The sequence below is a fragment of the Berghia stephanieae genome, chromosome 14 (assembly GCF_034508935.2).
Source record: "Berghia stephanieae isolate SIO BIC M18660-M18661 chromosome 14, UCSD_Bste_1.3, whole genome shotgun sequence".
NCBI classification, from domain to species: Eukaryota; Metazoa; Mollusca; class Gastropoda; order Nudibranchia; family Aeolidiidae; genus Berghia; species Berghia stephanieae.
In genome coordinates, this window is record NC_088373.1 from 4367165 (window position 1) to 4382032 (window position 14868).

The 14868-nt window shown below is 35.1% G+C and overlaps 1 protein-coding gene across 1 annotated transcript in view; it reads right to left on the bottom strand.

The window, feature by feature from the left end:
* Positions 1-11781: 11781 nt before the first annotated feature.
* The window catches only part of LOC144959666 (sodium- and chloride-dependent glycine transporter 1-like), a 42588-nt gene continuing 39501 nt past the window's right edge, over positions 11782-14868 (bottom strand). Inside the window, exons 13-14 of the mRNA XM_078892335.1 lie at positions 13656-13838; positions 11782-13175 (exon numbers count right to left, since the gene is read on the bottom strand). Coding sequence (XP_078748461.1) covers positions 13005-13175; positions 13656-13838 — 354 coding nt within the window. The 3' untranslated portion in view covers positions 11782-13004. The remainder of the gene's footprint in view (positions 13176-13655; positions 13839-14868) is intronic.

Below are 14868 nucleotides of genomic sequence, written 5' to 3' on the forward strand. Positions count from 1 at the left end.
TTAGAGCCAGTTACTAAGTTACCATGCTTCATTACGAGGGAAGTGACGTCACGACTGTTGAAGCGTATTGGTACGACATGCATGAATCAGCGGATAACTTATTTTCTTGCATGAGACTGAGAGACGGGATAATTTTACAACCAAACGTAACTATTACCATAAATTTGACACCAGTCGACGACAAGAAACCGTAGCCATCGTTAACTTATAGGTCGCCTGACACTGACCAAAAATTGACGTCAAACTGCAAGTCTTTGGCCACGAATGAAAACAAATCGTGAGTTGTATTCAATAGTTCAACCAATGGGACCACTTGTTTCCATGAGCACTACTAACGACAACTCACTAAAAAAAAAAATGCCTTTTTCGCCACGACATCATAAAATATCGTCGCCTTGGCATTCCACGAAGGAATATAGATAGTTCAAAGATGACGTCAATCAGGTCTTTGTTATTGTTTTTTTGCCATCCGCGTTTATGAGTAATGCTCACTGAATTGTATTAACCCTATAAACGTTCATGGATAAACACAGTTTTGTGTGTTGGTCCGTTATACTTCCTGATGGCAATGTTATGAGCTTCTTAGCCAAGCGCATACTATCTATACTTTACATCCGGCCAGAATTATTTTAGTAAATAAATCAAGATATAATATTTTTATATATGAATGGAACAATAATCCAAAAAATTCCAACATATTCGTAATTATTTAGCAAGAACTCCATAAAAGAGTCTTGGCTACAATAATCGTTTCATTGAAACCAAATATCACCATTAAACATTAAGTAAACATTATGTACATACAACATTAATAAGGATATGAACATGAACATTGTACAGATCTATGCCCCAACAAATGATGCAACAGATGAGGACAAAGATACATTTTATAGTCTGCTACAAGTCATTGACAAGTTGCCAAGGAAAGACATCAACATATTGATGGGAGATGCTAATGCTAAAGTGGGACAGGATAACATAGGTTATGAAGATATCATGGGACGTCATCGCATGGGAGAAATGACGATAATGGTGAGAGATTTGCAGATTTCTGTGCATTCAACAGTTTGGTGATTGGAGGATCAGTGTTCCCCCATAAGAGGATCCACAAAGCAACTTGGGTCTCACCAGATGGTGTGACAGAGAATCAGATTGATCATTTTTGTATCTCTCGAAGATTCAGACGTTCATTGGAAGATGTGACAGTACGGAGAGGGGCAGATGTTGGATCAGACCACCACCTGCTATTGGCAAAGCTTAAGCTCTGACTCAGAAAACATGAGACCAGATCACATACAAGAAGAAAATTCGAGGTGAATGCACTTGATGGGGAAAAGAATGAGGAATTCAAACTACAATTGCGTAATAGATTCCAACCGCTTACTGAGCTCGAGGAGGACATAGATGTAGAGTCACATTGGGCAAAGATCAAGGAAGTCTATATCAACTTGCCACGAGGTATTGGGGGTAAAGAAATCGGAACATAAAGAATGGATAAGTCCAACCACCTTGGACCTTATTGAAAAGAGGAGAACAAGGAAGGAACAAGTGAATGCAAGCCGAACAAGGGCTTCAAGACTGGATGCACAAGAGCAGTATCGAGCCATAGCTAAGGAAGTCAAAAGACCTGTGAAGAAAGACAAGGAAGCATTCATGAACAGACTTGCAAAGAAAGCAAAAGCAGCAGCGACAGGAGGACACATGAGGATCCTTTATCAAACTACCAAGACACTTGCTGGAAAATATGGGAAACCAGAGGTACCAGTCAAAGACAAAGATGGGAAAACTATTTTTGGAAAAGAGGCTCAATCTGAACGATGGAGGGAACATTTCAAACTGCCTTCTGAACAGACCACCACCAGACAACCAGCCAGAAATTTTGCCTGCAAGGAATGAGTTACCAATTAGCTGTGATCCATCATCGATAGCAGAGATTGTGGGTGCCATTAACAAGATGAAAAGGGGGAAAGCTGCTGGACCAGACCAGATTCCACCGGAGGCTCTAAAAGTTGATGCTGTAAGAAATGCCGAGGCCCTGCACCCACTATTTGAGAGAATCTGGAATGACGGGATATTCCCAAAAGGATTGGAAGGAAGGACATCTTATCAAGCTTCCAAAGAAAGGAGACCTCAGTAATTGTAATAATTATCGAGGTATCACTCTTCTTTCTATCCCAGGAAAGGTTTTCAACCGTATTATTTTAGAAAGAATTAAGAGTGCAACAGATGCTAAACTGTTCACCATTCCTGTTCATCCTTGCCATTGATTGGCTAATGAAGGAAACCTCCAAAGGGAGAAGAAATGGGATACAGTGGACCCCCTGGACACAGTTGGATGATCTGGATTTTGCAGATGATCTGGCTCTTTTGTCCCACACCCAGGACCAGATGCAAGCAAAAACCACAATTATAAACATCCTCTCGGAATCAATTGGTCTAAGAATTCACCCAGCAAAGTCAAAGGTCTTGAGGATAGGTACGCGTCAAAGGGAGCAGATCAAAGTAAAAGATCAGGAACTCGAAGATATAGACACTTTCTGCTATCTCGGAAGTATAATTGACAAGGATGGAGGGACGGAAGCAGAGGTGAAAGCACGAATAGGAAAGGCACGGGCTGCATTCACATCTTTGAACAGAGTTTGGAGAACTAAAGATATCTCCCTTCGACTAAAGCTAAGACTTTTCAACTGAAATGTGAAGTCTGTCCTACTGTATGAATGTGAAACTTGGAACGCATCACAGGCATGTATAAGGAGGGTACAGATTTTCGTAAACAGGTGCATGCGTAAGCTACTCAGAATTAAATGGATGGATAGAATAAAAAATGAAGAAGTATGGAAAAGAACACAGCAGAAACCAGTGGGAGAGGAAATAGGAAGAAGGCGATGGAGGTGGATTGGACACACGCTTAGAAAGAACGACCCCACTATAATAAAGAAAGTATTGGACAGGAACCCTCAGGGCAGAAGATCAAGGGGAAGGCCACGAGGAACATGGAGAAGAATTAAAGAAGCTGATATACAGAGAAGTGGTAAGACCTGGAATGAGATTAAAAAGTTAGTTCAAGATAGAGAATGATGGAAACTGTTTGTCTGTGGCCTATACCCTGACCCAGGGTGAAAAAGGCAATGATGATGATGATGATGATGATAAGATAAACCTTCTCTCTCCCTGTCTCTCTCTCTCTCTCCCTGTCTCTCTCCCTCCCTCTCTCTCTCTCTTTCTCTCCTTTTCTCTCTCTCTGCCTCTCTCTCCCTGTCTCTCTCTCCTTTTCTCTCCCTCTCTCGCTCTCTCTTTCTTTCTTTCTCTCTCTCTCTCTCACACTCTCTCTCTCTTTCTCTCTTTATCACTCTCTCTCAGTCCACAACAATCTCTCTTTCTTTTTCTCTCTCTACCCCCCCCCCCTTTTCTCTCTCTCTCTCTCTCTCTCTCTCTCTCTCTCTCTCTCTCTCTATCTCCCTCTCTCTATCTCAGCCGACAACCCTTCCTCCCTCTTTGCCCGTTTTGATCGATCAGAATAGGAAATTCTTCCAATAGGGCAAGGGAAATAACTTGTCAGACTTTTCTCCGTCTTTTCTACCTCCCCAATTATCTCCCTTTGATAATTGCCTCCCGTGTTACCCAATGACCCCGCTCGGTGCCATCGGCCAACGTGAGCCCAAAACTCACACCCTGCACGTGCAGAAAATAACACGTGTATCACCCTGTAATTATCTCCCCTTGACAACTCGCATTTTCCTCCATCTCTCTCCTTTCCGTTGATGAATGATATTTAATCTCTTTTCCTGCCCCTCAAATTATTTGATTGGAGAGCAGTGGTTGAGGGCGAGGGTGAAAACGTTTCGCCTTCGATCTTAGTCAGTCGGTACAAAATCTAAACAGCTATTGTAACAGTATCATTATTTTAATATGATAACTATTCGTTCTTGATTGCGGAACGTTGCTTACAATAAGTGCGATAATTTCTGATGTAAAAAGAAACCGAAACAAAACAACAACAATAACAGAACAGAAAAAAACTAGAACAAAACAAAAGAAAAATAAACGAAAGAAAAAAAAACAGAACAAAAAAGAAAACACACACCAAAAGACCCCCCCCCCTAAAAAAAAAACAAAAACAAACAAACAAAAAAACAAAACAAACAAAAAACATAAACATAAGACGATGGGTTACAAATTTTTGCGGTCAAACATCATATGGAACCCGACCCAGACCGTGTTGGAGGCAATTGTTGGTCACATATAGAAAAATAGAAGATACAGCAAGTGTGATCTCTGCTCACCATGGGAGGTCAGAAAACCCCATCCGGACCGTTTGGAGGCAATTGTTGGTCACATATAGAAAAATAGAAGATATAGCAAGTGCTCACCATGGGATTTAAAAAAAGGGTTTTACAGCGCTTGCAACACATTAAGGTCATATCAGTGCCAATAAAAAGGAAGAGAATGGGATAGTAAACAGCTCTCGAGTTACAATTAAAGCACCCAAGAAAAAGGTAAGACAAAGGGGAATTGGTTCAAATAGAGAACATGTAGATTCCAAGAGCATACCATCAGTGTACCTACTTAGTTTGAGATTACCTACACATCTCATCTAGAAACAAGCACATGCCCCTACTAAGAGGAATACACTCAAATGTTTACAAAACATATATAATATATAAACAAAATATAATACAGTGCATAACAGAAAGATGATTTACAAGGAAAAAAAATATCATCTTCCAAAACGAAATATACATTAGACTGTTTCTCTCTCAGCAAAGGCATCCGGCCAGGGCCTGAACAAAGCCAAGTAATCTCATTCCAAGACAAAGACAGAAAGCAAGTTGGAAAACAGATATAGGGGGATATAAGACACAGTAAGAACCTCACTGCCCACTCTGGATTGTCAGGTACCCCACCCAGACCATGGGAGGTCAGAGAACCCCATTCAAGATGAATTTAAATCATTCTAATAAAAGCAAAAAACGCAAAGAAACCCTTTTCTTGTTTTCAGTGAAATACTTATTCATTTCGATCAATTTTTTTTCCATTTTATTAAAATTTTCAAAGTTTTTAAAAACAACAATATGATATGGGTTAAATTCGACGTGTACTTATTCGCAGGTCTGATAACCCAACCTGTTATGGGCCCATTGTTGTAATGGAAATACTCTCAAACCTATTGAAAATATCGTCCATTGCAACGATGTTAAACCAGGCCCACAATTGCGTTCGGTTGTTAGACCTGCGAATAAGTGCACGTAGGTTAAATTCAAAATAAATCAAACGTGAGGAAATATTATAATAATTTGATATCAGGTCAAAGGTGATTTGAAATGACATGGGAATGAAAACACAACATCATGATATTTAATAATGATGACGTGCATACGAGAAAGGTTATTATTAAAAAATAAATAAATTGGCAAAATATGGCAGATTGTTTTAAAATTGATAATAATAATAATAATAATAATAATAATAATAATAATAATAATAATAATAATAATAATAATAATAATAACAATAATAATAATAATAATAACAATAATAATAATAATAATAATAACAATAATAATAATAATAATAACAATAATAATAATAATAATAATAATAATAACAATAATAATAATAATAAATAAATATAAAATATAATAATAATAATAATAATAATAATAATAATAATAATAATAATAATAATAATAATAATAATAATAATATAATAATAATAATAATAATAATAATAATAATAATAATAATAATAATAATAATAATAATAATAATAATAATAATAATAATAATAATAATAATAATAATAATAATAATAATAATAATAATATAATAATAATAATAATAATAATAATAATAATAATAATAATAATAATAATAATAATGAATAATAATAATGATAATAATAATGAATAATAATAATATAATAATAATAATAATAATAATAATAATAATAATAATAATCATAGTAATAATAATAATAATAATAATAATAATCATAATAATAATAATAGTAGAATCCTGATAAAATCAACACCACCAGACCTGAAAGATTAAACATTTGGGACCAAAACGAGGACTTTAAAAGTGTTGACGATATGCGGGTTCCACTGTATATGGTCATAATACATTTATTCATATTTAATCCGGAGACTTAACTGGGGAATATAACATTAATAATGAGGGTAGAAAAGGACAAGAATTTGTTTTGTTTTACTCTGTTTTTGTTTTTGTTTTTAATGGTTTTACGGCGCTTGCAACACATTTAATAATAATAATAATAATAATAATAATAATAATAATAATAATAATAATAATAATAATAATAATAATAATAATAATAATAATAATAATAATAATAATAATGGTATAGATTTATAGTGCGCCAAACATCCCTTCATCAGGAGGGCTCTGGGCGCATAACATAGATTAACTTAATCATTAAACCCTAACACAGTACACGAACAACGCTAATTATACACATAATCAAAAGAAAGCCTGTCGGCATTTAGGTTATATCAGCGCCAGTAAACAGGAAGAAAATGGGATTGACAAAAAGTTATAAAAATACAATTAGAGCACCCAAGAAAAAGGAAGACTGAGGGGAACTGGTTCAAATAGGGAACAGATGTAGATTCCAAGAGCACATTATCGGTGTACTTAATTTGAGATCACCTATAAGTCTCAACCAGATACCAGCACAAGATCCCATTATGAGGAATAAACTCAAATGTTTACAAATCATATGTTTAAAATAAATAACAGTACACAAGAGAGAGATGATTTATAAAGGAAAAAAAATAATGATGATAATGATGATGATGATGATGATGATGATGATGCTGACGGCTGGTAATGATTTAGAGATTATATGCATCGTTTACATTATTTATGCAGCTGGAGAACATTGCAAATCACCGATTGATTCATTTTTCCTAGGAAAAAAAACATATTAGTTATTACTGGCAAACCAATCACAACGAAAAGCCATTTATACGCCAATAATAATAATAATAATAATAATAATAATAATAATAATAATAATAATAATAATAAAGATAATAATATAATAATAATAATAACAATAATAATAATAATAATAATAATAATAATAATAATAATAATAATAATAATAATAATAATAATAATAATATAATAATAGTAATAATAATATAATAATAATAATAATAATAATAATAATAATAATAATAATATATAATAATAATAATAATAATAATAATAATAATGATTGATTTTTAGGACGTTTTTTTTTTCTTGTATTTTTCTTTCTTGCTTTGTCTGGCACCTTCCATACACACTTATTCCGGTCTTTATCCTATACTTGATATGGCATGATATAAGATATATCACCCACTGCCACAATCTGGCAATACTGCTGGTTCTAAAACTCTTATTTAATTTAACATATGTGACCCTTCGCCTCAAAACGGTATTAAGTCGGGTTGGTTTAGTTGTTGAAAATTGAATTTATAGTCAGAAATATCAGAATTCCGTTGAGTTTATATGATTTATTGAGGAGAATGGACACCATATTTTAGGGTGCTAATGCCAACAATTTATATTTTTGACCAGTTTTACATTAAATTAGGCTTTTAAGCATTTGGTTCGTTCCGACATAATACCGTTTTGAGACGATGCGTCACATATGATATCATCGTATCGTTTGATATCTAATAGGCTTTAAAAACCTTCCAACGCTCTTTGTAGCTTTGATACGTAAACAAAATATTATTTAAATAGAAGTGACATTGCAGTATCCTATTTATAAAACTTCAAAATAATATAAAACATGAACCGGTTTATTTAGATTTCAAAATATTAATATTAAGCCTTCTGGGTTACCTTGACATTACAAATATCAGATTTATGATGAAAAAATAAACCCCAACAATAATGCTTGGTAAAAAGTCATTTCGTTGTAAAGTCAAAATTCATAACGATACGAATTATTATAAGTCCATTTTTTTTTATTTCGGAAGTAAAACAGTTGAATACTGACTCAATTTCACGCTGACAGAACGTGGAACAATTTTATTCTACAACACAATTGGTCGAATTGTGAATTCATATGAATGATGAACCATCCAGTTACCGATCACTTGGAATCTTTCAGTCTAACTGATCACACACATTTTTGGTCTCTCTCTCTCTCTCTCTCTCTCTCTCTCTCTCTCTCTCTCTCTCTCCCTCTCTCTCTCTCTCTCGTATTGGTGACGAGAATTATAATACTACCCAGCTATTGTAGAAATCTTTACTTCTTGTTGTATTTTTTATTAAGTTAACCCTCTCCTTACCAATTATAGGAAAATCGTCACATTCGTTACGATACAACCGAAAATTTTCTTATTCAAATTTCTCTTGTACATCATGAAATTTAAAGAAAATGAACAGTAGAGCATGTTTTACTCAAGAAATTATGTATCGCAAGAATTGTACTGTTATAAAAAGTGATAAAAAGTCTATTTAGTGTTAGTTGGGTGTGAACTTTTGGGGAAAATCTTGAAAATGGCTGGTAAGGAGAGAGTTAATGATGTTTTTATTTCTTGAGTGTATTTCAGGTGGAACAATTTTATTCTACACAATTAGTTTTAATTGAATTATTTAACAGAATCTCAAAATTCAAAGTATTATAAAAATTTCACCTTAAAAAAAAAACAAATTGAAAAGTAGATTTTTATGTTGTTTTTAAGGGTTTTACGGCGCTTGCAACACATTAAGGTCATATCAGCGCTAGTAAAAAGGAAGAAAATGGGATAGTAAAAAGTTCTAGAATTACAATAAAGCATCCAAGAAAAGGGAAGACAACGGGTAATTGGTTCAAATAAGAAACAGGTCAGGTGTAGATTACAAAAGCACTCTATCAAAGTACTTAGTTTGAGATCACTAAAAGTCTCATCCAGACACAAGCACAGGTCCCCGCTAAGAGGAACACACTCAAATATTTTACAAATCATATATAATATAAATAAAGCATAATACAGTGCATAACAGAGAGATGATTTACAATGAAAAAAATATCATCTCCCAAAACTAACTATACATTCGACTGTTTCCCTTTCAGCCAGGGCATCTGGCTAGGACCAGGACTAAACCAAGTAATCTCATTCCAAGAAAACAGATATAAGGGGATAGAAGACACAGTATGTACCCCCCCCCCTGTCCACTATGGGAGGTCAGGAACCCCACCCAGATATAAGGGGATAGAAGACACAGTATGTAACCCCCCCCCCCCCCCTGTCCACTATGGGAGGTCAGGAACCCCACCCAGGGGGATAGAAGACACAGCATGTACCCCCCCCCTGTCCACTATGGGAGGTCAGAAACCCCACCCAGGGGGATAGAAGACAGTATGTGCCTCCCTGTCCACTATGGGAGGTCAGGAACCCCACCCAGGGGGATAGAAGACACAGTATGTACCTCCCTGTCCACTATGGGAGGTCAGGATCCCCACCCAGGGGGACAGAAGACACAGTATGTACCTCCCTGTCCACTATGGGAGGTCAGGAACCCCCACCCAGGAAAAGTAGATTAAATTAAGATTCATAAAAATCAAATTAAACCACAAAAGACAAAAAAAAGTATGTACAAATAGCTATTTAAATGTAACAAAAGATGCATAGATTGTTTCAATGTTAGCAGCAAGGTTTGTATTTGGTTCTAGGTTTTTTAAAACTTAAGAGATGCATTCCAGACAAACAAAGATTAAAACAGTGGAAAATAATCGTTTATCTTAAAGCAAAATTTCCAACTACCTTTCACTTGAGGTATTACTAGACTCTGGACTTTAAAGGTAAGATGTGAAAATAAGATTTTAAAGTGTACATATTAAAAGACTTTGTTTATATTATATTATATTATATTATATTATATTATATTATATTATATTATATTATATTATATTATATTATATTATATTATATTATATTATATTATATTAGATTATATTATATACACATTTCATATACTAGCACCAGCATTTTACCACAGCTGTTCATTTCTCCCTTCTATAATAAAAGCAACTTTCAAAAAATTCTTAAATGTTCCCTACTTAACTTACATAATAAGATTATGGCAAAATAACACATGTGCTGTCTTTACACACATCGTAACTATGATACACGTGTGTTGAACATTATCACCGAAATGACATGACATAAATAAAGCAGGTCAATCTTTGCAAACATCTACATTCAGTTATGTTTAATTTAAATAACAAAATACAAGTTTAAATAAAACACACAAAACACACACACACACACACACATACACACACACATACATACATACATACATACACGTACACACAGGCCTGGCAAGAATCTAGGCATTACTAGGTAATAACTTTTTTAGAGCTGTGAACCGAGATTCAACATATTTAAATGCAATAATTAACAAACAGATCCCCGTCAACAATTATTGTTTATAAGTTTAACTGAGGAGGAGGATGAGGAGGAGGAAGGAGGAGGAGAGAGTGGAGAAGATGGATGAGGAAGAGGAGGAGGAGGGGAGGAGGAGGAGGAGGAGAAGGAGGAGGAAGGAGGAGGAGAGAGTGGAGAAGATGGATGAGGAAGAGGAGGAGGAGGGGAGGAGGAGAAGGAGGGAAAGAGGAGGAAGAGAGAGTGAAGAAGATGGAGGAGGAAGAAGAAGAGGAAGAGGAGGATGAAGGAAGAAGAGGAGGAGGAGGAGGAGAGAGTGGAGAAGATGGAGGAGGAAGAGGAGGAGGAGGAGGAGGTGGAGAAGGAAAAACAAAACAAAAAGGAGCAAAAAAAATGTTTTTGTTTTAATTAATAAGGGAAAGAAGAGGAAAACGAAAATAGAGATGAGAGAATGAATTTACCATTGGTATCAAAATAGGAATTTTGCCAAAGATGGTTGTCGGCGTGTGAATAAGGCATTCTGTTCAGTGAATTTTATGGCAGTAGGTACTAAGACATTGATGCTTCATGCCATCTTGAAACCACACCTAGTGGCTTGTCGTTCACTCACTCATTCATTCATTCATTCATTCATTCATTCATCCATTCATCATTCATTCATTCATTCATTCATTCATTCATTCATTCATTCATTCATTCATTCATTCATTCATTATCTTATAAGGTGATCTTGCCATAATAACAGTTAAAAGTCAGCGAGTGTAACAATTATTTTTTTAAATATCCACAGATTTCTTTGAATTCATGATATTATTTCAAAGGTATGAAAAGTGTATATGAAGATGTGTCAAGACAAAGCGGGTAGAAAAGTGAAAGAAAAAAACACAAAAACAAAAACACCTCCCCCCCCCCCAAAAAAAAAATAATAAAAAAAACAGCCTGCCTCTACTTGCTGAATAAATAATTCCTTTCTCTCAGGCTGTGTACTAATCTCTCACATACACCAACATATTATGTCACTGAACAAGGCATCAAAATATAGATCTTTGTATTATCTTTAATGTGATAAATGATATTTCCTAGGTATCATGCTTAACTACTGTGACATTTAAGAATTTTGGAAATCCAACAATCACAGGGGTCAGAAACTAAATAGATCTACCAAAAAAACGCAGCACAATTATTACCACAGTAAAAGTTATGAAAATGTTGCTGCTTGAAGCTCGAAGGAAAAAAATAACGATAAGTCTTGAATTGTAAGCTTCAATTTATTAGACAAAGACATATACTGTGGACGTTTGGGGTTTCCCCTTGATCAACAAAACATGATGAATGAAACACTAAAGGATGAATGAGATTCACACTTATCTCATTCGTCCTTAGTGTTTAACTCATCGTGTTTTGTTGATCAAGGGAAAAACTGAAACGTCCATAGTATCTGTCTTCCTCTAATAAATTGAACCTTACAATGCAATGCTTACAGATAGGAGTTGGGACAAGAATTTGAGGTAGGAATTGTATGACCGACTCTCAATTTAGTCACATCTTATGAGGCAGCGTGACACAGCGGTATGGTGTTCTCTTCATACCCAAAAGGTACCGAGTTTGACTCCTCATTGCGTTGTGTAACCTCGATCAAGTCACCTCACGTTAGCTTTATTTGCAGCACTGCACTGCGGCTGTTGCCTGGGTCATTCCAATCTTCCCTTTGAATAGACCCTACAGACAAATTTCCCCTTGGGGATGAATGAAGGGAATTTTCTCTATTTACTTATATATGTGCGGCGATGTGGTCTTGTGGTATGCCACTCGCTTTCGGATCGGATGGTCCTGGGTTCGAGCCTCGTTCAGTGCATAGTTGAGTCACTGGAAACGACTCTTTACTCACATTCTTTCACTGTACTCGGGTGTAAAATGAGTTCCTGGCCGTCAACAACGTTGTCTCTGTCGGAAAAATTGTAATATCGCCAAACATGCGTCATATCTCGTTCTACATGTTAAGTGTTGTTGTTGGTCAGGTTTCCTTTGTAAAGTGGATTGAGCACATTTAGTGGATATTGTGCTATATAAAAGCTCTGGTTATTTTTCTATCTTATCTATATAAGCTGGTAACAGGTTACATTATATTGGACACTGTGTTTTAGCTCAGCATATTCCTTGCCCACTGCCCAATGTCAACTGACTGTTTTCAGACACAGATTAATCAAATCTGTGACTTTTCCTTTCGTATCATTGAACGGGCTATTACTTGGAAAGATGTCCAGTCCTTATAATTTCCTATCAACAATACTGCTCTCCATATTTGGGCATCATGGCTTGCCAGCATATTCCTTGCCCACTGTCCAATGTCAACTGACTATTTTCAGACACAGATTAATCAAATCTGTGACTTTTCCTTTCGTATCATTGAACTCTTGGAATGATGACCAGTCCTTATAATTTCTTGTTAACAATACTGTTCTCCATATTTGGGCATCATGGCTTGCTAGCATATTCCTTGCCCACTGCCCAATGTCAACTGACTATTTTCAGGACACAGATTAATCAAATCTGTGACTTTTCCTTTCGTATCATTGAACTCTTGAAAAGATGACCAGTCCTTATAATTTCCTATTAACAATACTGTTCTCCATATTTGGGCATCATGGCTTGTTGTGCATCACAGCTGGCTCCACCCCTACCATTGGTGGGAGGTGTCTTCACATCCTTCATAGCCATCTGAGATTTGTTTTTCTGTCCTTTGGGTCCCCATGAACTCGTTGGTTTGGAAATATCTCTCAAAACCTGGCGAAAACAAAAGTGTAAACATTAATTTAATTATATTTTCATTGATAAATCAATAAATAATAATAATATTATAATAATAATATAATACTTTATTCATTCAAAAAAAATATGGAAATTCGTTTATAGATGTGGCATGCATAAAAATGTATAAACACAAAGTTGAGAATCTATGGCGATAATTATATAATAATAATAATAATAATAATAATAATAATAATAATAATAATAATAATAATAATAATAATAATAATAATAATAATAATAATAATAATAATGTTGCCTACATTTTATATAATGCTAACATCTCAAGATTAAAAGCTCAAGGCGTTTTACAAAAATACCATATAGGACAATCACCATTAGTTTTAGATAGACGGATACATAATATATCAACCAAAATATATAACATATAATAACCAACATAGAAATGTAATATGCAAATATTATTATAAACGGCCACCAATAATCTCCTCTTACCTCTCTCCATCCTTCTCCACAGGAATTGCGGTAAGCAGTGATAAATTTCCACAAAGCAACAATGGGCATGGCCAGTATAGAAGTCAGGGACAACAGGGAGCCGAGGCCATCGGCCCAACCGGGGAAAGTATAAGACTCGTACGTGGTAGGTTCAAAGTCGGCAAAGTTGAAAATTAGAACAGCCTGAAAAAAGAATTGTGATTGTACATGTAATAAAGTAATATTAATACACAAATGTCGCATAGCAAAAGAAAATTGGCTTAACCACAAATGCAGGATGATCGAAATATTTGGCCTAGATGGAAAAGCAGCCCACGAGGAAATAAGACAAATTTCGGGCAAAAAACGCACCACTAACAACAATAACTGTATTAAAGACAAGAATGGTAAAATATTATTTGAGAAAGAGGATATAAAGGAAAGATGGTGTCAATACATTGGCGAGTTATTTGATGATGACAGGCACCAAATACCTTTGCCAAGCAACACTGAAGGTCCTCCAATACTCGCATGTGAGATAGAAAATGCATTGAAAAATATGAAAGATGGCAAGGCTGAGGGTGAAGATGGCATTGTAACAGAAATGCTAAAAATTTTGAAAGAATTCTCAATGGTGAAACTAACAGATCTCTTTAATAGTATTTACAATACAGGCTATATTCCAGACGAACTTGCCAAATCGGTTTACATCACCCTACCGAAAAAACCAAAGGCGACAACTTGCAGTGATTTCCGCACAATAAGTCTGATGCCCCATGTAACTAAATTATTATTGAAGATCATCCTAGAAAGAATCAGGTCTGCCATCGATAATGAAGTTGGCGATGTACAGTTTGGCTTTAGAAAAAATAATGGGACAAGAGAAGCAATTTTCTGTTTAAATAATATCACACAAAAATACCTTGATCATCAAAAAGAAATCTATGCATGCTTTATCGATTACGCAAAAGCATTTGATAGGGTACAGCATGGAGAATTAATGACATGTCTGGAAAAGGCAGGCATTGATGGCAAAAATATACGGCTAATCACCAATCTATATTGACATCAAAAAGCAGCCATCAGGATTCAGGGCGATCTGTCACCTTTCACGCCAATTAAAAGAGGAGTTCGTCAAGGATGTATCCTCTCTCCATATCTATTTAACCTGTACACAGAGTTTATCTTCCGTAAAACCGAGCACATTCCAGGTATTGTTATTGGAGGTAGGAGG